At 40.3% G+C, this 23834-nt stretch overlaps 1 protein-coding gene across 2 annotated transcripts in view; it reads right to left on the minus strand.

Moving 5' to 3' along the window:
• The window catches only part of WASL (WASP like actin nucleation promoting factor), a 54237-nt gene extending 31650 nt beyond the window's left edge, over positions 1-22587 (minus strand). The window contains exon 1 of one of the 2 annotated variants that reach the window (XM_054052081.1): positions 22232-22587. In XM_054052081.1, the coding sequence (XP_053908056.1) occupies positions 22232-22351 (120 nt within the window). In that variant the 5' untranslated portion in view covers positions 22352-22587. The remainder of the gene's footprint in view (positions 1-22231) is intronic. The other variant, XM_054052143.1, reaches the window with a different exon arrangement.
• Positions 22588-23834: the final 1247 nt, after the last annotated feature.

Raw genomic sequence — 23834 nt, forward strand, 5'->3', positions numbered from 1 at the left:
CAGATACTGCAGGGTATGTGGTATCACAAAAGGCTCATGAAAACACTTTCTGCCTGCAAAAGGTAGCCACAACTAGTCACTGCACATTTGCAGAACGAGATCACAGCAGCCACTGATAGTTTCCAACTGGGCAGAAGATAACTGTGTACTTTGATCAGCTTCTGGTGTGAAAATTTGCTGTAGAAGCTTGTCAAGTTAATGACTTGCTGTAAGTCAAGCTGTTTCTCAAAAACAGTAAAGCAAGGCAACACAGACAGTGGCACATCTCATTAAAAGAAAGCCATCACTCTAGGTCACTTATGGTTGACATGGATTGGGAAAATCTAAGAAATTACAGGAGACTGCAGATATTAAAACACAGTGGGCCAAAAGTCACAGAAAAACAGAAGCAAAATTAAGGCTGTAAAAGGATGTTCAGCCACTTCAATACACACCAGGACAGAAAGCATTTCAAGACACATTGAGACGGTTTGTGTAGTGTTCATGTACAACTGACAACTGCTTGTAGTGTAAAGATCAAAGACTCATAACATTGGTTGGATGTGACCTCAGTAGGTCTTCCAAGTCCAACCTCCTGCTCAGCAATGGTCATTAAAAGCCAACTTCAAGTTCAACTTGCTCAAGGTCCTGTCCAGTTAAGTTTAAAGGCTGCAAATCACCTCTGAGGAACCTGTTCCAGTGCCTAATTACCCTCGTTTTAGTGCTTATAAAAATGTAACTAAGTTTAACGTAGTCTTTTTATGGTTTGGTATTGTTATATCTTACACGATGACAGTACTACTGAAGACTGATTTGCAATCTTTTTCCAATTTTAAGAATCATGAGTTTTCCAAGAAAGGTGCAAACCCTGCGTACATACCTAATTTAATCACATGTGAGGGACTTGCTTTTGTTAGTTATTCTTCCTAGTCCCTGCAAGTTTCTCACAAATAAAACTGAGGGGAAGTGGGGAAAACCCTGCCCTGTTATGTAAAAATACAAGTAATAGCAGTTGTTTCCAAGCAGAGTAACCTCTTGAAAAAAGCATGCCAATACAAATGCCTGTAGCTTCTTCATAAAGTCAGTCTGAACACTTCTGGCCTGAAAGTCTCATTGAACACAATTAACTGCTTTAGGACTTCTGTGGAACAAAAAAAAAGCTATGGTGAATAGTTGCATGCAACCCAAATCCCGTAAGACTAGAAATCAATATTTCTATTATCTTTTCCTTAAAATAGGTATCTGGAAAGGTTGTCCTGATCAATGCTATAGTTGGTGGGAAGGTACCTGTGCCAGGCATTTCTTAAATCCTACAATGGTGGAAAACTTTACTATGGCTAAGCCAACATGCTGAAGCATGACCAGGTGATGCTGGCTGCTCCTTGGGTCACTCATTTCTCCTTTGATACAAGATCAGGAAGATTGCCCTCAAGAATAAAGCACTGTTGCTATTCACTTACATTAAAACAGTGGTAATAAGTCTTCCTCAGACAGCAGGGTTCAGGAACAGATATAAGCTAAACACAAGAACCATGTCCCTGTGGAAAATGCTTAGTGAGATGTAACTATAATGACCACAAAAAGTGCAAGAAGCTTCAGCTCCGAGTCAATCTCTGGCAGCCTGTCATTACCTGAGTCATAGAAGAAGACATGGAAACTCATTAAGATACATGAATGAGAAAGATAAACAGAAGTGAGAATGCAGGGCAGCTAAGTATAAGAAATCAGACTAATATACAGAAAATTCAGCAATTAGACAAAACTAAGTGGTTGACATTTCTTCCTCTAGATTACAAGTATTCTGCAGAAAACTCCAAATGTAGCACTGACCAATTGAGCAGAAATATTGCTTGAAATCTTAGTTTATCTCAAAAAAGCTTATGTTTAAGCAATTGCCATTTAAATGTCAATACATTAATAAATTTATGTTATTCAAAGCAAAAAAAATTGGAGTTAGTGATAATACCTTCATGTTATTCTGCAATTACCCTATCTTCAGTGTCAAATATATATGGAGCTTCCAGAAATGTTTTTGCAGTGCTAAATGTCACTATGCATTTTATCTCATCACTCTTAATACAAAAACACAAATAAAACCTGCTGCAGGGACCAGGCAGTGGAACCTCCTCCCCTTGTCAAGGGAAGGCATTCAGTGGCCTACAAAACCAACCTCTGCCCGTTCTTTCTGGCAATTTAATTTCCCTCCTGCACAGTGGTCCCATTTCAAGAGAAAATGTAGTTATTTTCTTGGCATTGAGGATATCTCCTGCCATGTGGGAACAGTGTGTTCCCTTCCTGCAAGGAAGGGCTGATAACCGATTTCTAGGGTGAATGTTCTCATCACCATACAATCCTACAGAAGGCATGCACTGCAATCTCCTCCAATGGTGCTTTTAAGTGAACTGAATAAGCCTGCCAGTATTCAAATGATCCCTAGCTAATTAGGCCACATAAACAACATGTAAGTATGCTTCCCTAACAATTTCCACATCATAAGCAGCAGGGGTGTTTGCTAGGGTAGACAAAAATATTTCCTTTCAGAAAAACTCAGAAAACTTGAGTTTAACTGTGTTCAGAATCCTACAATATTTATTAGCCCTAGATAGCAGGCAATCTAACACTCTTAAGTGTGGGCGTCTAGTATGATGGTTTATGTGCAATTCAGGCATAACAGCAAGAAATACGAACACAGAAACACTTTCACCAAGTTTTAAAGGTCTTGGTAGGTATTCACAGCTGTCAACGTGTAATTACTTTCGCAGTTACAGACAGCGAGGGATATAGATAGGAAGAAACAGCAAAAGGAGAAACTGAAGTAAGACTGCTTTTGCTTCCTGCTGAACCCTTCATCTGAAGGACCACAAGGATTATGGACTCAGTAACAATGACAGAAAAATAAGAGCAAATAGATGCATTTGACTCTTTTCAGCCTTTTTCCTCTTAAGCAGAGTTGCTGCATCTTGTACAAAAAAAGAGTGTGATGGTGCTGTTTTGGTAGCACACACAAACCTTTCCGTAGATAAAAATACCTTTCAAGGACTCCACAATATTTTGGCTGAAATTAGACTTAAGTAAGTTAGATTTTTCCAACTTTTATCCTAGCCCATAATTTGTCTTCACGCCGGGCTGCCTCCAGAATTTGCATAAATGATTCCAACATGTAACAGTGTTTGTCCACTGGGAGTTTGGAAACTCTTATTTGCAAACAGTAATTACTTCAATTTTTAAAGCTATTACAGCTGTTAAAGATACATTTAACAAATAGCTAATAATCTTCTCTGAAATAAACTTTTCTCAATATATAGTTTATCTTCAGATGCTACTGACAGGATTTTAAACTAGTTTCCTGTAGAAAGAAGAAATACAGAACTTCGGAAGTCTGCTGGCAGATTTCAACAAGCAGCTGGAAATAATCTTCTAATTTTAATGCAATTTACAGGACATTATTTTCAGAAGACAAACCAATTGCCCCCCCACAGGAAAACTAAAGCAAGACAAGATTATTTAACAGAGCCTTTCGTAAATACCCAATCACATGAGAAAAGCTTTACCTACTGCAAGCTGAAAAATTACTCAACTGAAGACACCAAGGCCTCACCAGTTCTACTGCTTGTGACATTATTTGCTACAATCACCAACATTGTTCAACTCTAAGCTTAAAGCCTGCTTTTCATTTCTTAGTTTCCCATGAATGCCCACTAATTTAAAAATGCACTAAGCAAAGATTCTAAGAAACTAGTATTTTTTCCATCTATATACGAAGCTAAGGCTACGTTAGAAATAAAGCCACTGCATAAGAGATGTTGCCTTTTTCTTATTTGAAAAGAGGAAGCTTTTTAGAAATAGCAAAAAGCCATTTCAGGTTTTTCCTATAATTTCTGAAACACGACGATCTTAATCTAAGATAAAAGACAGTTCCAAACAACCACATATAGTCCAAAATATTTAAGGGATCAAGACCAAACCAATGTTTTAAAGAAATGCTAATACCCAAGAGTAGATTGCCTGGCTTGTTCTGATGAGCACGCAAGTCAGCTGCAATATCCACACTAAAGATCTTTTACTGATGTGGAGAAGGTACCAGTGACCACAAGTGATGTTACAACAAAAAGGGATGAAACAAGGGATTACTGTTTAACAAATCTAAACTACAAAAGCGCTTGTCCAGATTTAAGTCTGCAGTTGTCTAGCAAAGCGATCCTTTACTCCCTATCCTTAATGAGCTGGCTACAGAGAGCTCATATTTTCCTGAATGTTTCCAGATAAGAGTTCATTTACATTCCCAGTACCCCCCAGAGCCACTCCTAGCTCATCTAGAGCTGCCCAGCTCCTTTTCAAACACTACTCATTGCTCAAGGGAGGATCACAGAAGACCAACAATCAAGATGTAGGTAAACAGCATAGTATATAAGAACAAATAAAATCACATGATTAGTTAAAAGAGACATGCTTTTATCAGACATGGAATAAAGAAATATATTTTTAAATCCTAGAACCTCAGTTCTGACAACACACGCAAGACTTCAGCCTTTCAGAGATATGACAAAACCATAACCACAAGCACACTGTGAGCTATCTCAGTTTAGCTGATCATTTACCGGATGTAGTACCCAATCTGGGGTGTTCACCGATGAGCAAGCTGGACACTGTCACTTCCTGTTTACCTGCACATCATCATTAATAGCTTATTTGGCTGCGTCCCACTGCTTAATGCTGCTGGAACCTCGGCTGGCCAGAAAGCAGAAGACACATGATAAAACACAGTTATTTGTGTTCTACTGCTAAAGTTATGGATTTAGTTACTTTCAGAACAACAGAAAGTGTGCTGTGTACAGGCCATCCAAAAACCTGTCACTGCCATGGAGCAAAAACTCTCGCTACAGAAGACATTCTGTCTTGCAGTTCACTCCCACCCCCAGTCTCCCAAAACACTCAGAACCAAGCATACAAGTTGGCTCCTTTTCAAAGCTCAGAATTTTTAGATTAAATGTTGAAGTCTACCTTTCAATTTTGAGGCATTTCAAATTAACTGAAATTCCCAAGACTAAGATAATCGTTATATGAATAGAATACTGTACAGATATGTAGATTAACTCGTTCTCAAAACTATGTTTCATGATCATGCACAGAAATTGCAAGATTGGAGCCTTAAGGTGTACAGACTGAAAGAAGAATCATGAGCTTCATGTAGCCCATGGGATAAAATTGAAGCTTAAATCTGTTTTGTCCCGTTCCACTGCCTATTCAGCTTTAAGGAAAACCAGTTCCTTTGACTTCTATTCTCTTCTCTTACCAGCAACCCAGTGAGTTCATGCTCCTCCTGCAGCCTTCTCCAACCATTTTCTACACAATACCGTTTTTCCTCATGCTACATATTAGTTCCATATTTAATGCAGATCCTTGCACTCAGTTTGAACATATGAGACTGTTCTGAGAAAATTTGTTAGAAGTCAGACCTTTATCATCTATTAAAAAAAAGGTAACAGTTTTGGTTTGTTTTTTCTTTTTCTTAAAAAATTAGACCCACTGTAGTTCTTTGCAAACCCAGTTAAAGGTATATGTACCATCACATTCACAAAGCAAAAATCTTCAGAACAACAACTGATTTGATTAAAGAAAGTATGTGAAGCGTAAGCCCCAGGAACTCCTGAATTATCCCAGCTCTGGAACGCTCATTAATGAACCCCTGAAAATGCTATTTAGCATCCACTGGTACTCACAGATCCAGATTTAAAAAAAAAAAAAAAAAAAAAGGTGAATTTGCTTTGCACAGAGGTGATGTTTAAGTGAAGTTTTCTTACGATCTTTACACTTGAGGACAGAAACTAATACGGAATTTTGACTTCAGATACTTAGAGAACACTGAAATAAAAGAGTTTTAAAAGAAAAAAACTTTTATAAGAAAACATTAACTTCATGCCAACACAAAACAAAGAACCCTCTTCAAAATATTAAAAAATTTGAGAAAAGGCTATTAAAAGTAAAACCTCTTTGAATAGTAGCCAGCAACTGGCCTCGCAATTGTGTATACAACTTGTGTGCTGTCCTGTAAAGTGGACTCAATCCACTTACATAAAGGTACTTAAGAGATGTACCCCTCCCCTCCATTGTGCCAGAACTCAACACGGTTTAACTCCTTCAGCAGTTTGTGTTTGAACAGAACAGGTATGATAATTTAAATCAGATAAGGAAACTCGTAATTGTACCTAAGGGTATTTTTTTACACCAACAACTGAGTCTGCTATGAATAAAATTACTCCCAGTTCTAAGTTTAAAAAGTAGATATACTATGGGGAAAAAACAGCAGGAAGATGTAGCAGTTACATCATCCCTGGCCATACTCAATGCTCATTCCAGGGATACAATGCTAAAATCTCTTCTGGAGTAGGAGATGTAGAACCTAATAGTGAAAGTATCAGCTGAATGCTTTGGAGATCGCTATTCTTCATTTAGTTCTGGAAACAGCCCGTTGCATGTTGTCTGCATTTACTTGTACCCCATACCTCTGTTTACTCATTTGTAAAAGGCAGATAAGTACCTCTACCTATGTAAAGTGCCTTAAGAACTATTGATGAAGAAAAAACGAATATTTTGCTGCCACGGACAGAAATCCATTATCTTGTGTGCATGTGCACTTCTCTATGTTATCTTCTCTGCTAATAGCAAAGGTTAAGCCAGCTTAATTTCCACATCACTAGTGCTAGTCTTCTCCCAGATGCATGAACATTAATTAATATCTGATAGCCTGGTCATTGTTGACTGGTTTAGATAAGGAAACGGAGATGTTCTGTTACCATGAGGGATGCTTCTTGAGTGGTGACATTTATTACAGCTAACAGTTACAACTGAGGCTGCCTGTAGAGGCTCCTTCTTTGTAGGTCCAAGGCATTGCATTTACCAATGCATTGTGAAGGCTAAAAGCCACTTAAATCTATCCATACATAAACAAATTTCAGTAGGTTGGAAGCAGAGTCACAGAATGCTGGTCTTAAGCAGACAGTTCTGTGCAAATCTCAGGCCTAAGGTAAGTCACCTATTCCCATTTAAGATGAACCACAACTGTAAATTCTTTGTAATAAACTTACTTACTAATGATTTTGTAAGTCATTATCACAGTTACTTTTTAGTATGTTTAACCGTTGATTCTCAAGATGGAAGAATAAAGAGACCAAGGTGCACGACTCAAAACTTAATGGCAAAAGGAAAATTAGTTTTATGAAATAAAAGTAATTTCTCACCTACCTGTCATTCTCAGTGGTCTCTTCCATGATAACCCTGACTCCTGAGCAACAAAACCCACTGAAGTCCTAGTACACAAGGATTGAGAAAATCATAAGACTACCACCCACCAAAAAAACCCAAAATCTGGTGTTGGCAATACCTGAGCAACTAGATAATCACCTGACAAATGTAGTCTTTAAAACTGTTCCGACACAGCCTTTCTATAAGGGCAATCATCACCCCATACACCTAGGTTCTTTTAGAAAGGATTATGACTACATAATAAAAAAGACTACAGATAGTTTAGTTCAGCTTTCGGCATTACTAATTGTGCCTCTTAGAAAATGTATTAAGAGCTTGCCTGCAGCGGTACCCTACAGCATGGGCTCTGTAGCTCAAGATTTGTGCTTAAATTCTCAGGCTGGGTATTAAAATCCCTCAATTTCTACCGTGTAAGAAAATCTTCCCCGTACAAATTGAGTTTCACTCTCCTCATAGAGTATCTAAATGAACAGTACAAAGGTAGTATTTGAGCATAGTTTATTGATGGAAAAAAGAATTTAAGGAAAGGAATTGCTAACTTTGCAATACTAAGCAATATTGATTGCTAAGTTTAAATTACTGAGTTTGCAAGGTGAAAAAAAGAAATGGATACAACTGACCTCTGACAAGCCAGAACTTCAAAAAAAAGTTCAGATGAAGAACAATTTTGAAACTCAGATATTAACAAGGAAGCTGATAATTTCCCTTCTGAACTTACTAGCCGCTATCTGAAAATAAGTGTGCAGAGTGCTGCTTAATCGGAAAGCTCCTTCCCTGAAGCCAAAATTCTTCCTCTGTAACTCTATAAGGTGCCAGAACGTTACTTATCATAAGGCTGCCTGCTCTGCTGAGCACAACCAGAATAGGAAAAATGTAAAGAATCTACTCATTTACAGTTAATGATAAAGTGTTTGTTTATACAACAAAAATGTTGTATAAAGAGGGCAGCAGGATGCATTTTTCTTCCGCACTCAACATTTCGGTTTCATGTCCAGTCACCAGTTTCCATCACACAATACTTATCTCCTCCTTCAGTGCAAAGCTGGCAATACAAGCTCACGCAGTACTCCTAATGAGCAATCATAGGCACAATCGAGGAGCAGCAGCAGTAATACTGTTCTCTATCTTTTATTCTTACATATTCATGTTTGGATGGGTCAGAACAAAAGCATTCCCACAAGAAAATTAAGATAATTAGCTATCCAGTACTGCTGTGTTCCTGTTCATCACTTGTGAACATTGTTCAGCAGCAAAAACAAATATGCTACATGAAAAGTCAGAGTATGTACCAGCCCAAATTTACTGATAAGAATTATTTCACTTAATTTACAACAGTACTGAAGTAGCACTAGACCTTGTGCAAGAAACTAAGCTTACAATAAAGAAAATTGATACTTGCTAGATCTAACAAGAGGTTAGAATCCACAGTCACATGAATATAATTTTAATACTAACAAGGTAGTTTAAGATATTTTAAAAACTCTTGAGACAGGAAATATTTGTTTCAAAGGACATTCAGAAGAAACCTTCTGAGACTGACAGTTACTCTTTTTGGCAATACTGTCTGAAATAATAACATACAGCAAGTTGAGCCAAAATAATAATTTTCATTAAAAAGATCTTAACATAGCTTTGCTTTTGATCCCAGCGCAAATGAAATACTGAAAACAATCATCTGTATTGCACTGCCAGCTCAATCAGCCAGTATCATTACCCTCATCAAGCACCAGATTTGAAGTGTTAGATGCTTCAGTTTTTTAACTACTTTTCTGCAAGTCCAAGTCTCTTCTGGGGGTGACAGGCTAACAGCTGATGTCACTGGTTCTTGCTGCTTGGGAGAACTGGCAACAATCTTACTGTCACATCAAGCATTTGTCACTTTCCTGAAAACCTCCACTTTTGTAACGATAAATTACAGTGCTTTTATGACAGTATAAAGTGAGCAGATATACTGTTATACCACATTAACAGAAAAAAAAAAAAATTCATTAATACCACTAATACTGGTTGCAACTATTACATAGGAAAAAAAAGTTACTAATGGCATATTGATTAATTTTTTCAGATGTGTAACACCTTTGGAAATGAGCTATTCCTCTGTAAGAGCACTGATGCAATTTAAACCCCCACAACCTAGAGGAGGTATCTCTTGTTAAACAGACACTTGGCTTCCCATTTTTTTATGTCGGTATTCCCTTCCTTTGTGATCAACCAACTACAGTAATTGCTCTGAGCACCTGAACAGGACCAGTCTGTTAAAATAGAAACAGAAAGCTCTTGATGTTGAGTATATGAAAGATGATATCAGTCCCAGGAAAACACAGTTTAGAGAAAACAAGCCGATTACCACCTGAAGACAGAGTTCAAGAAAGATGACATTGTAGTCAAAAGACTTTTTATATGAGTATAGAAATAGGGTATTTCTCCCAGCCTCCTGGAACAAATAATCACAGAAGTGGGACCTACAAAATAGCAATGCATTGACAGGTTGCTAGAGGTTCAGAACAGTAAAGTTTGTGAACATCAGAATAAAGTCTGTATAATTGGATCCTCAGAAGATCATAGAATTAAACTGTTTGCCAGAAACTTCAACACTGTGACACACACCCTGTGGTACATATGGAAAGACCTCATAGCAGACTCCAGTACTTGGCTGGGGTGGGGGGGAGCGGGGCGCTATAGGAAAGATGGAGATAGACTCTTTAGCAAGGATAAAAGGTGACAGAATAAAGAATAATGGGTATAAACTAAAGGATGGTAGATTTAGACTGGATATGAAGAATTTTTTTTACAATTAGGGTCATGAAACACTGGAACAGGTTGCCCAGGGACATAGTGGAATCCCCATCTCTGGAAACACTCAAGGTCTGGTTGGATAGGCCTCTAAGCAACCTTTTGTAGTTAAAGATGACCCTGATTCTGCAGTGGGGCTGAACCAGACAACCTGTAAAAGTCCCTTCCAACCCAAAGCATTCTATAATACAGTGACAATCTGCCTAGAAGAAGATGGTGATGGGGGTACGCCAGTAACAGAGCTAGATCTTGAGCAAGCTAGGGGACAAATAAACGAATAAAGTCTTCATTTCTCAGTAGTCCAGGATCCACTCGTGGATGAAGATGAAGCAGATTTACCTAATAAACTGAAAGGTTAGCCAACTTCACCAATGAAAGTGCCCTACAGAACCTTCGTTGTTCAAAGTGCATCCTTCAGAAGGCCTATGCCATCCAACGTGCAATGTGCAGTGCAGTACAATAGAAAACTTGTGAGTGCTATATTAGCTAACATGGAACTAAGATCTCTTAATCTGCCAACCCCCATGTAAAAGCTTCAGTTCTGTGACAAATACCACAGACCTCTGAAGATTATTCTAGAGTCTAAGCGGCATGTCAGTCACGTCACTTCAGGACGAGGTTAGTCTGACAAACTATGAGACCATGTGGCAGTACAACCAAGTGCCCAAAGCATCTGAAGTGGAAAACCAGCCTTGATGATGCATGGGAGACATCCTTACTAATGGCTGGTTTGTTTATTTGGAATAACCCAACTACGTAATGCCCTTTGCTAATTCAGGCTTGCATCACAGTGATATTGTCTGTATGTGACCTTGGAGAAGAAGTTATTAACAGTGATATGGATACTGGTGCTGTGTCATTTCATTGCTAAAGCAATTATCACAGTTCAAATTGACATTCAAGTCACCATCCTGAAATTAAGATTAAAAGCACTCAGCTTCTAAATCCGTGATGGATCATTTTCTCCCTTCTGCTCCGATGCAAAGACTACCTGCTGTGAGAGAACTGCTTGTACAGCACCAAGCATCACCAGGGATCCAGTTCCTGCCAGTGCTGACTTAAAAGAGTAGATATTGGAAAAAAATTATAGCTTAAGGGGGAAGAGGAGATCACAGGACACAAAAGAGGGAAAATAAGTAAGATAAAATAAAAACTTCAGGTAAGTGTCTATAGACCTGAGGCATCTAAACACTAAGAGATCTAGTAGATACAGAATACAGAACTGAAAAGGCTCCTGAACTGTCTCCTTCATACTCCAGATGGAACCAACGATTAAGGCACGATACCAGAACAGATCAGCTACCATTAATTACACTATTTCACACCCTAGAACTGTCTCTTGAGCTCAAGCATGTAACAAATCGTTGCATCTGAACCAACACAAAACTGACAAAAAGTTCCACCACGCAGCTGCAGGGAAGATTCCAAGAGACCTCAGCACATCCCTAAAGATGCCCAGAACTTTTCTTAAATTACTTGCAAGCTACGCATCAGAAAAAATAAGCTCTAGATAGGAACTAATTTTCTTGGTAATGCTAGTATTCTTTAATCAAGAAATACTGTAAGTGAAACGCAGCAGGCCTTAGGGTCACCTCTGCTGTACCTAATGCAGCTTGCAGAAGCACAGCTACAAGTTAGCCAGATCTATCTTCCAGAAGGCAAGATATTTTTTTCTTCCTCCTGAAACTGGACAAGAGGATCAGGAATCTTATGACCTTGTGTTCACAATATGTCAGATGCACTTGATAATTTGTCCATTGCAGTAGGTTGTTAGGTGCACAGGCACACTTTGGTCTGCCAGAAACTTCTAGCCACCTGCATTTTCTCAGGTTTCCAAAAGCAATTTCTAGGAGCAGAGACACAAGACTGAATGCTGTTGCTGGCAAGAAAACCAAGTTTGACTCCAGCTTGATGTCAAAGAGGACAGCTACGAGGACAGCAGCAGAACCAACCTATATTCTGTGATGTACATGCTACAGACAACGCCAGAACAGACAGCTCACCTCCCTCTCCCTATCCCCAGCTCTACAGCTGCTCCTGTCTCCTCGTAGTTTTCACTGGTTACCCAAACACTAGCAACTGGATGAGGCACTTTCTGGACTCAACAGCAAAGGGTGCAGCAGAATGTGCATTTGCACAGAGGAACTCTCTCCGTCTAGCACAACACATGTTGGATAAGGATGGTCCTACCCACACCGTCTATCAGGAACTGCATTTACACCATTCTTCTCCCCAAACTATGCTTATTAATTTGGGTGACTATTAATTAGCACAACCCAAACCTGTGCCAGGAATTGTGCCAACAAACTGAACACCATGGACAGCCACAGAACAGTGCCCAAGTTCATGCTACTGTCTGACTTGAGTTTGCTAGCATCTGTTGCTGTGCTAGCTGGACGGCAGACCAGAGGTGAAAAGACAAGATGCATCCTTCTGCTACTGAGCTTCAATGTACCCTGGGCAGGTATCTTGCATTTTGAGCCTGTCAGTTCTAGTTATAGGGGACTGAAAGGTATAGTCTCCACTGGTATGGCCAGTGTAAGGGATGGACTCCTTGGTTTCACAGTGTAAAACTCAGAGCAGCATCAGGCATTCTCGTTCGGTAAGCAACTCTCATCTAAGGAAAGTGAACAGAGCACAGAGAAACAGACAGGATTCATTGCTCACAGACAATGACCAGAGATGTTCAAGGAGACTGTCAAGGAAAAGTCTCAGGAAGAACAGAAGTACTGAAAGAGAGACTTCCAAATGACATAAAAAGATTAAGCGAAAACCATGACTTGGAATAATTAAGATCTATATCTCCTAGGGAAACATTTCACACCAATGCATCTCAGTTCATCTTATCAAATAAAACTGTAATGCAACTACACATGTTGCATCTTCTACACACTTGAACTAAGGCAAAGAAGGGTAGGTATGCTCTGTGCAGAGATAAAGACATAGTAATAGTATTTCAAGTATATAAATACTGGCACCCGAATATGATATGGACAAATCTCTCACAGACAAAACTAACATAAATTCTTTTTTAAACAAATAAGTGGTTTGTTGAATCACTACTGAGTTCTAGAGATCAACTGCAACTAGCATTTTCTGTTGCAATGACACTTTAAAACCTTGTTTAAATTTAAAAGTTTCAGTTACACAAACTGAGAACATGGCTATAAGTGCAGGATAACACTTAGAGGCCAACACTGTTTAGGAAAAGTCAAAACGATAACTCCTACTTTATGGCTAAAAAATACTGGTTAATATCAAATCACACAAAATTAAGCTCCAAACTTATATTTGTTCGAAATAGTTAACCGCCAGGTTGCTAAAAATATGAATACTAATAAATATGTGTGCCCAGTTATAAAATGAATTTAATAGCCAAGATACTCTTAACTACAGACTAAAGGCAAAAAAAGGAAAAAAAAAAAAACCAGCCCTTCATTTTATTTATCAGAAACTACTGCTCTACTGCTTCCTTCTTTGCAAATGCAAGGGGAAGCATTTGCCTGTGGTGTTGCACAGCACACATACCTCTACAGGATGCTCATAGTTTTCTTCCTCTTTTCAGTTAACCACAAAAATTGAGCACAGTTTTACAGAGGAGCCTATTTGGATGCCTTTGTGTATATTTGGTGTCATAAGCCAAGTGATGTTTCTATTTGCTTTGGCTGACTGAGGGGGAGTAAAGGAAAAAAATGTCTTCTTACAAAGAATGACCACATCTTAGCTGTGCTCAGAGAGCTGTCACATGGTTAGAGAAGCAGGAAATAACTTACAGTTCACCCAAAGCAGGACTAAGCAATTCTGCGGTTTCAGTCCTAGCCTGTAGAGTTGCTGAAGCCATATCTTTCAGTATACAGTTACTTAATTTAGCAGCTTACAAACTGGAGAGTCTGGTCCTCCCTGGAGAAGCAGCAGTGGAGGGTGGAGTAGTGCAAGAAACCCAAGCAATATCATATTCTGGCTTTTGCTTCCTCCTCTCTTATCCACCAAAAGTTGTCTTTTCTACAGCAAAATCAACAATGGCCACACCTCAGGCTGAAGTGCACTCTATGCTGGCTGGCACAGAGACCGTCTCTTCTCTTCATCTCTCTCTTCATGCAATGGTCTGCTGATTTAGAAGAATATATGTCATGTCTATCCCAGCAATGGGTATGGGTAGGACTACATGTCTGATGAAACACTAAGTCCATCAACAAGAACAAAAATGCTTGTAGAACTGAGGTGTAGGAGTGTCAGGGAGTGAAGGGAAGAATGCTGAGAAAGAGAGACAGTTCTACCTGGAGATCATTGTGCAGATTATGGATATGGAGGCTGAATGGAGAAAGAAAGATCATGGAAGCACTTGAGGCACAAGTAGAAGTAAGGGAGGAAACCCTTCTGCTGGGACTGAAGGACACAACCTGTTTAAAAAAAAAGAGCCCGTGAGATAAGAGCGTGCAAGAAGACCCTGAAGAAAGCCGAAACACAAAGATTCGTCTGACAGAGGTCACTATGCAGAACTTCAAAGCACTTCGGCAGGATGGGGCTTACAAAGGAAACAGTAGTTAAATTGATTCCCAAAATACCATAGTACTTAAATTGATTCCCAAAATACCATTAGCAACTTGACAGTAATCAGCTGCATACGAATCTTACAGCTTTATTTTCTAAACAAAAAACAAGTTTCTTTTTTAGTCAATAAGGTACTGCTTCTGTTATAAAATGTATTAAGAGGGTTGTAAAATATCCCTTACTTTTCTTTATCCCCAATGTATAAAGACAGTAATACTCTCCTCTCATCCACAAATCACCTACAGACAAATAAATCTCTTGGCTTGCACCCTGAAGGGGGAGAAAGCACTTATAATTTAGTGCCAAATTCCCATATTCAAATATTCTTGTTGTTTTTCAGCCTAGACAGCAAGACAAGTACTAGGCATTGTTACTTAATACTCAGAGAATGTTATTTAGGAATCTTTCTTTTAACTTAACTTTCCTTGTAAACAAATCTCACTAAGTACTGGCTAACTTTTGGGAAAACCATTATCAATAACACTTGAAGTAAATGCATTTTTTAAAAGTGTTTGCAATCTTAGAGGCAAGAAGTATTTTTCCATAATTAAGAGTTCAAATAATGAAATACACTCTTCTTAGCTTTTCAAAGATGAGAAAGCTACATTTTCTTTCATTAGGACAATGTTTCTCAAATTGCCAGTATAGTAACCCCTTATACAAAATATGCTTGGTGACGACAGATATGTTCCCATGTAACTATATCACTCTGATGCTGTACAGCTAATAAACAAGTAGAGATAAAGGCAAAATAACACATTCACTTTGAAGGGAAATGAGATGAATATAGGGGAATTCTGAATTACACATGAAGTTCTGAAGGAGAAAATGGCGTGTGAAACCACCTTTCAGAAATGGAAACATGATCTTGACTAGCAAATCTTAAAGTGATCTTTCAACTTGAAGGTAAGACACACTGGAGAACTGGAAAATGCATTAGCATTGTTACTCAGAAAACTTAAAAGAAAAAAAGGTGCCTTAGATTGAGTATTTTAAGGATATCCAAATGAACAGTACAAGTAAAACAGTCTCACGAAGGTGGGGATGCATGTATGAACACAAATGCCGAAGGTGAGCTGCAATTTGCAAATCTGTCAGTACATCACGGAGTTCTCCAGCAAGTCTCCTTGCCAGCAATCATCATCTCCACAGAATAGTAAGTCTACAGAAACTGAGTCACTCATCTAACGAACTTCTTCCAGAACCAGAAATTCTTAACACAGGCATTCTAACTCAAGATACCTAAAGTGTCATTCGCTGCATAAACATGAAGAGGCATCAGGAAAATTGTCTACCTTTAACTCACAGACAGCTGAAAATACAGTACTGAATTTGAAGAATTAAGCAAGTGAACAGTTGTCCAAGAAAGCGTCCCTATGGTTGTTTGCATTACATCTTTTCCATTTGGCCCTTCTAGTACACTGTTCCTGTTATGTGAAGATCACGGCACACCAGAATCTTTGAAGTTAACTGCAAGTGTCTCTGAAGGTAACTGCACACCTACCGTGTCCATTTTATTGGTTATCCAGACATAAACAACACATCTGGAAGCCATGGAAGTTAGTATGGCAGCATAACCTACCAAATACCTTGAGAAACAAATCCATCTTGCACAGCATTTGAATCACATTCCAGAGGAATGGGCTGTTTAAAAACCACCCGTGAAGATACACTTCCAGTTCCACTAAATCCACTTTGCACAATTTACAGTTACAAGGAAAACAAACTGGCCAATAAACCAAATCCCTCTGTGCCCAGTAACACATAATGCCAAACTTTCTTGAGGGAACTGTACCCTAACCTACCAATAAGCAACTCTTGTCTAGTGCCCATGACACATTTTTATTATTTTCTGTGTTTTATAATCTAGGTATTAGGTCATGAAACCATAAGTCTAATGCACTACACTAAGTTTTATTTCTGTACTACAGAGATTCCTCAAGAGACAAGCCTATGAAACACTCGCTGGAAGAGAGGACACCATAAATCTTACCACATAGCTTTAAGTGAACAGCAAACTTCCTCCAGTGAACTGAGCACTTAAAAGCTCACCAAATCCCATCACCACCACAGACAGCTCTGCTATAAAGGGTCAATGAAAGAACCATGCCTTTTTTCACATTGGTTAATGAACTACTGCAAAGAAGATGCCACTCATCATATACAAACCATTTCAATGCTTTACTCCACCCATTCTAGCGCTGAGCTAAGAGATGCCAGTGACAGCTGCTGTCATCGCTGACACCTGCAGTCACCCCTTACCAATGACAGCAGTATGCAAGTTCTTAATTCCAGCACCACTAGAAACACTAACAACAGAACAATAAGGGTTATAAGAACACCTACAGAAAAGACAGGGAATAAGAAATATCCCCAGAGGAAGCATTCTAGTGACAACAGATTCAAATTGATATTTATGGTAAGCTAATGCAGAGAAATTACATCAATTCTTCATTAAAGGAAGAACAAAGTAGAGTCTTTCTATTTACACATTTGCATGAAATAGTAAACGCAGTCTTTATCTTCTGAAAAGAAATGACCTCTTCCTTATGTGTTCTCCTCAACAAATTGTATGTGGACACCTCAGTGAAAATCTTGTTGTCAAAAGATGAATGTTCATCTGAATCCAACATGAAAATTGTTAAGTTTTTCTGAATTACTCCATCTGATTCTTAGCTGTGAAGAGCTAGTAAGTTACAATAGAACAGCTTGTGACTACAAATTGTGTTTATCATCCTGTTGCCTCTGTACACTATAGGGTTCCAGAGTGCCTTATCAGGAGCACAAGTGGTATACCTGACAAGCTGATTAACCACAGAGATGCTAAGATAATTTTGGCACTTGAGTACCCGCAAAACAGAGCGAAGATCTACAAAGTACCTCAGAAGAGAATGCAGAGTCCTGAAGCTTAATGGACTGAGGTACTTGTTCCAGGACTGTATCAGCATATTATCTGCTATTTATCAACATATAAAACTTCATAGCAGAGATATACAGTGACTGAAATTTGTTGAAGGATTCACCTTGCATGTCAAGAGACAAACTTATGTCTAACATGTCAGCTACAAGCATGGTCAGGAGAGCCATAATCACTAGTCACTGAAGCAAACACAGAAATTCAGCTGATAATTGTTTCTTTCTTAAAGTTAAGTTGAACAGGAGAGTGAGGTAACTTTTACCTACTGACAACAATGGGATTTTAACACCTGAGTTTCTGTCTCTTACTCCTGAAATTAATCCCATACTTTGTGAATTGATGCTTCATCTCAAATACATACAGCTACAAGACAAAATGCTTTGTAGAGTGTTCACATGTGGCCTCAAACCATTTCTCATCCATGGGCAAATAATCTGTTTACAACAAGCATGGTTCACTACCTTAGCTTAACAGCAAGCTGTGAGGAAAATAAGCATGACAAACACTTTATAATAAATAACCCTACTGGAGATACCTGGAGCCACTTTGAAGATGGTAGCTAAACCACATGCTTTGAAGAGTCTAATCTGACCCATTCCTGGAAAATCAGTTTTGTAGGCACAAGTGTGATTCACAGGAACTATCGAAAACCAAAACAATTCCCTCTAGAAGGGAAGACTACTGCTGACAAGTTGTTTAGGGAAGTGACTCCAGTGGATACTAGCAATGCATCTGAATATATGTGTTTTGATAGAACAGTACAGACCTCCAAAGAAATCCAGGCATAACTCTCAATATTCTTCTATTCCACAAGACTATTCTTTACACTTTGTCTTATCTCTCTGCACCTCATTTAAAAACACATACAAAGATGAAATAACCATCATTGAACTGAAGACTCAGTTCTTCCTTTCTCTTCAAGAGATAACTCCTTTTCAAGCTACAATCTCAACCCTTTCTGGATGTACAGCCTGTGGTGTAAACTCAAACTGAAAAGTCCCAACACCTGTCAGCCACATGAAGTCGTCATTACTCAGACCTACAGCCCACCTTCAAGTCTTAGCTCATTCTGGTTTCATATGCATAAGTAATTTCCTGATAGAACCTTTAATTGTTATCAGTCAAGATCTATGACTGCCATTTGAGCTTCTATTTTGTTTTATCTCAACTATTACTGTTATTTGGCTCCGACATACAATCTTATTCTGGTCACATGCACTTTGAAAGCAGCCAAAACAGTTTTCTCAGCTTACTGCTGTGTCACTTCTTTTTGCATTCTTTACCAGTTCCTGTTTACCACATCAACCATGGTAAGATCTTAAAAATGACAGCCCATTCCTAACCTTACTCATTATATCTTATCCAAGTGCTGAGCCCCACTTCTAAGCACTATAAAATATCCAGAATCCCTTGCCCACTTCTAATGTTATCAAGCACACACTTACCACGTTTTCTCTCCTAAGGCTTCTGACACATATAAAATTATTTCTACAGAATAAACTAGTTTTCATGAGCAACATTACTGACTAATCTTTATTAAAAATTATTACTGGGACACAGTGTTTTTCTCTACAAAACTCATTCTTATGCCTTAGAACAAAATTTAAGTGGCTGATTTACAACTAAGCAGACTTAAGTAAAAACTTCCAAGTTTGGCATAACCACCGAAATATCTCATTAATATGCAACAAAAGTAATTTCATAGCTCACCTTAGCACAAGTCTTTTTAATGTAATGTGGAAGTAAGCCTATGTAACAGTTAGTGAAAAATTTCTACATACAGTAGATTTTGCACCTGACCTATATGACAAATGTCATGTACTTGAATGAAAATTAGTTACACGCCTAAGCAACACTGAGAATCCTAAAGGGCTACTCTTATGGTGGATATCTACTGCAAGTAGTTCTGTATTTGGATTCACATTTCAACCAAATTGACTCTAGATGCAGGTTTGACTACTAGTCAGTGGCTTGGTTTTGAAAACCTGATCTGTTACAGGCAAAGGTATTTTAATTGCTTATAGATTCAGATAAGCATTTACAGCTCAGCAGGGGGGAGGGGAGGGTGGCAGGGGAGAGTGGGAAAAAAAAAAATCAGTAACTTTCTATATGCCCATTTGCCTACTAGCCAAGGAGATTCCCAAAATATAAGCAGTAGTCCAGAAAATGGTTATCAGTCTCAGCAACACACAGAGCAGTGGCTCTTCACCACTTCCCCCACTCCCAGGTAATTTTGTGTTTGCCAGTCATCATCACTTAAGATGCCACAGAAATTACGTCATTATTGGAGTTCATAGGTTGTGAGTACTCAAAATTAATCTACGCAAATTCCTTTGCTTTTCCATAGAATAAAAATTGAGTAGTCAAATCCTCAATTTTATTTCGAAGTAGCTGCCTTGTTATCAGTCAAAAACAGAGGCAAAGGAAAGACTGTTGAAATAAATCAGGTCCAGAGCACCACATCCTATCGTAACCAAGTGCTTGAGGACTGATACCAGCACTATGCCCTCCACAAGAACACTATGACTACACAGATTACCTATGATCATAGTTTAATGCCTCAACTGTTCTTCCGGCACTCATTTCACTATTGATCTAAACACAAAGTCAAGTCAAATATAACCTAAAGTTATGTTGGTATGACAGATGCACATCACATCCAGTATCGTATCTGTGCCCCACACTGACAGAAACACTACCTGTAGCAGCCAGGTAGCACAGACAATTCAGCTGACGGGAAAGCAAGCTTGTAGCATCCTACAAAGCTCAGAAGATTTTCCTTCCTTAAAAAGTAGCATTTACAGCCTGACATTTCACTAATAAATAATTCAAGCATGGACATTAAGAGATCAAATATCATGTACATTACAGCAAAAAAGTAGCATTTATCAGCATAGCATGGCAACACTAAGTCAGGCTAGAAGGTCAAGAGCATTAAGAGTACTGTCAGGCTCTGATAGAGAGACACTATGGATTCAAGTGAGACAGCTGAAGCAGTTACCATCTCCAGGTGCCTGTTCCATTGCTCTGATAGACACTGCCCTCCAAGGGACAGAGATTTCAATCTGTTCATGGATTAATTTCTGAATTGCCACCATTTTTGGCTCATGCCACAGTAAGCCAAAAAATCCTGGTTAAATATCTCTAAAGCTTCAACACTCAAGCTCTCAAGATCTAGCAGAGACCTTTAATTATACAAAGATGAGCCTATGCTTAACCTAGAGAGAAGACAGGGTTGAGGGAAACGGAGGAGAGACAACTGGAAGAGCCTTAATTGGAAAGTTCTCCAAGATTCAGTGAAAAACACAAAAATGTGTAGTTCCAAGCAAAATACAAAGCAAGTCATGTCCGTGAAGCTATCAACCTGTCACAAATCACCTGACACGCAGATACTGCGATGACATTTACCTCCAAAGTCTGCTTTCAATATGCACGCTCTCTATGCAGAAAAGTTGAGAACTTGAGTAGGTAAGTGTTAGAGCTGAGTGTAACAAACACAGAAAGCATATTCACTTGATAAGAAAATCCAAGCTGTAGAAAAACAAACTGGAAGTAAACTTACACACACAAATTTATGCACTATTTCTAAAATTTGGAGGAGTTTGATATTTATTGTTTTTTGCAAAGAAGCTAAATACATGAAATGTGTGCCTGAAAGATATCCAATGAAGGTGTTTTTCACAAGTCTATTACTTTTCAAAAAACATGCTTTACGGTTAAACCTCCCAAACCATTTAACTTAGTTACTGTGACAGCATCTTATTTAACCCACCCTAATGCAAATATACCCTACTTCCTGTTCAGTTACCACATCTTAGGCTTTCTTTGCAACAGTCAGTTTGATCAACAATACCATTTCAAAGTCCAAAGAGTTATGTGGAACCATTGTGACTGCATGGATATCTTCCTATAAATCACAACTTTAAGTTCATTAAATACTCTTCATAGCGTTACAACAAGATGCACAGTGCCCAACATTAGCATCTAGGTGCTGGACACAGCTCATAGAGTCAGGAAATATCACCAATGTCTTCCAAATGCTATTTGGTTTTTTTTTTAAAAAAAGAGGCATTTTCTTTCACTCTTTCAAAAATACAATTTTTTCTAAAAGCTTCTTCTTTTCTAAAGAAGGTGGTTAACCTTGGAAGCCTTCAGGTAGTTCTTTACTGGTTAGTTGAGTTTTAATACAGTTTTATATTAACACACAAGGAGGTATTCTGAAAATGAAGAACTTACTGATGTTCTCGGTAAGAGATTTGCTACAAGGCTTTTTCTTTCAAGTATTATGTTGGCTTTTCTACATATATTAAAAACCACGCAAAGATGCAGTACTTGAGTCACATCGGAGCACACGAACTTGCCGTTTAGCCTAGGAAAAGTGACGAATAAACCCCAGGCAGGCCTACGGCGACCGGAGCCTGCTCCCAACCCCGTCAGCGCCGCTTTGTTGTACCGCAGGTGCACCTGGGCTCGTCCCAGCCTCACCAAGCAACTCAACTCCTTCCCCCGAGCAGCTGAGCCGCCCCGGGGAGCTCGGCGCCGAGGGACCGGGGAGCGCAGAGCCCACAATGGCGCTCCAGGAGCCCCGGGGCGAGGCTCGGTGCCCCGCTCCGCTCCCGGGAGAGGCGGGGAGCCAGGCCCGGACTCCCCCAGGAAGTTCCGCAGCGGGACGGGCTCGAAGCCCCCGGGCGAGGCTGCCGACCCCTCCCCGCGCCGGCCGGGACTCACCACGCATTTCTTGCCGAGGAAGCCGAAGAGGCTCTCGTTCTCCTGCGGGGTGAGCAGTAGGGAGCCCACGTTGGTGACCCGCCGCGGCTGCGGGGGCTGCTGCTGCGGGTTCCCGCTCATGGCCGGGGCCGGCCCGGCGCCGCCCTGCGACCGCTGGCGACCGCGATCCCCTCGTCCCGCTCACAGCAGCCGCATCGCGGGGCGCTCGGGACCGGAGGGAGGCGGAGGGGCCCGAGGCAGCTGCCGGCGGCACAAGGAGAGAGGGAGGCGGCGGCGTCGGGGCCGCTCCCGCCCCTCCGACAGGCGCTAAACTTCCGACTCCGGCCCGGCTCCGGCGGCCGCGCGATCCAACATGGCAGCGGGGGCGGGCGAGACCACGGCGCGCGGCGGACGGAGGGGGGGACGCCGCGCGCGCCCGCCACGACCATGCGCTGTGCGGGGGGGGAGGAGGGCGGGGGGACGGGGAGATGGGCGGGGGCACCGCCTGCCGCTCCCGCCCCGCCGAGGCCCCGTGCGGAGCTGAGCGCGCGCCCCTGCCTGGTACCTGCGGGGCGGAAAGGGGCGGGGGGAGAGGAAAAGAAGGAAGGAGAAGGAGGGTAAGACAAAGACGAAAGGAAAAAGAAGAAGGAGGGGAAGCAGAGGAAAAAGGAGAAGGAGAGGAAAATAAGAAGTAAAAGAGAAAGAAGTGAAAGAAAAAGAAGGAAGAGAAGAAAATTATAGAAAAGGAAGGAGGAGAAGAAAAGTAGTAGGAAAAAAGAAGCAGAAGGAGAAGGAGAAAAGGAGGAGAAGAAGAAATAGGAAAAGAAGAAAAAGGAGAAGAAGAGGAAGGAGGAGAAGAAGAAGGAAAAGAAGAAGAAGAAGAAGAAGGAGGAGGAGGAAAAGAAGAAGGAGGAGGAAAACAAGAAAGAGAAGAAGAAGAAAAGAAGAGGAGGAGGAAAAGAAGGAGAGGAGGGAGGAGGGGAAGAAGGGTGAAAAGAAGAAGGAGGAGAAGAAGAAGGAGGAGAAGAAGAAAAAGGAGAAGAAGGAAAAGAAGAAGGAGGAGGAAAACAAGAAAAAGGAGAAGAAGAGGAGGAGAATAAGGAAAAGAAGAAGGAGGAGGAAAAGAAGAAGGAGAGGAAGAAGGAGGAGAAGAAGAAAGAGGAGAAGAATAAGGAAAAGAAGGAGGAGAAAAACAAGAAAGAGAAGAAGATAAGAGGAGGAGAAGGAAAAGAAGGAGAGGAAGAAGGAGAAGGAGGAAGAGAAGGAGAAGAAGGAGGAGGAGAGGATGAAGGGAGAGAAAGAGAAGCTGCTGCCAAGGCAGGGTTGTGTTCCCTGGGCACGAGCAGGAGCACAGCTCGACACTGCTGGTGCTGCAGGCGAAGGGCTGTGGGGCTGTGCCACCCCACAGCAGGGGGAGGCTGAGGGTGGATGTCTCTGGGACCCAAAGAGCCCCCAAAATTCATTACATGGCACCATTGCCTTGGCTGAAGCTCATTACTGTACGGGGTGGCCAGACCTCACGCAGGGCCTCAGGGATGAGGGTGTGTTGGGAGCCCGTACATTTTTAGTCAAACCTGGCTTAATTTGTAACTCAAAAATCTTTTCACCTTTTGTGACAGAAAGG

The sequence above is a fragment of the Cuculus canorus genome, chromosome 1 (assembly GCF_017976375.1).
Source record: "Cuculus canorus isolate bCucCan1 chromosome 1, bCucCan1.pri, whole genome shotgun sequence".
Taxonomy (NCBI): domain Eukaryota; kingdom Metazoa; phylum Chordata; class Aves; order Cuculiformes; family Cuculidae; genus Cuculus; species Cuculus canorus.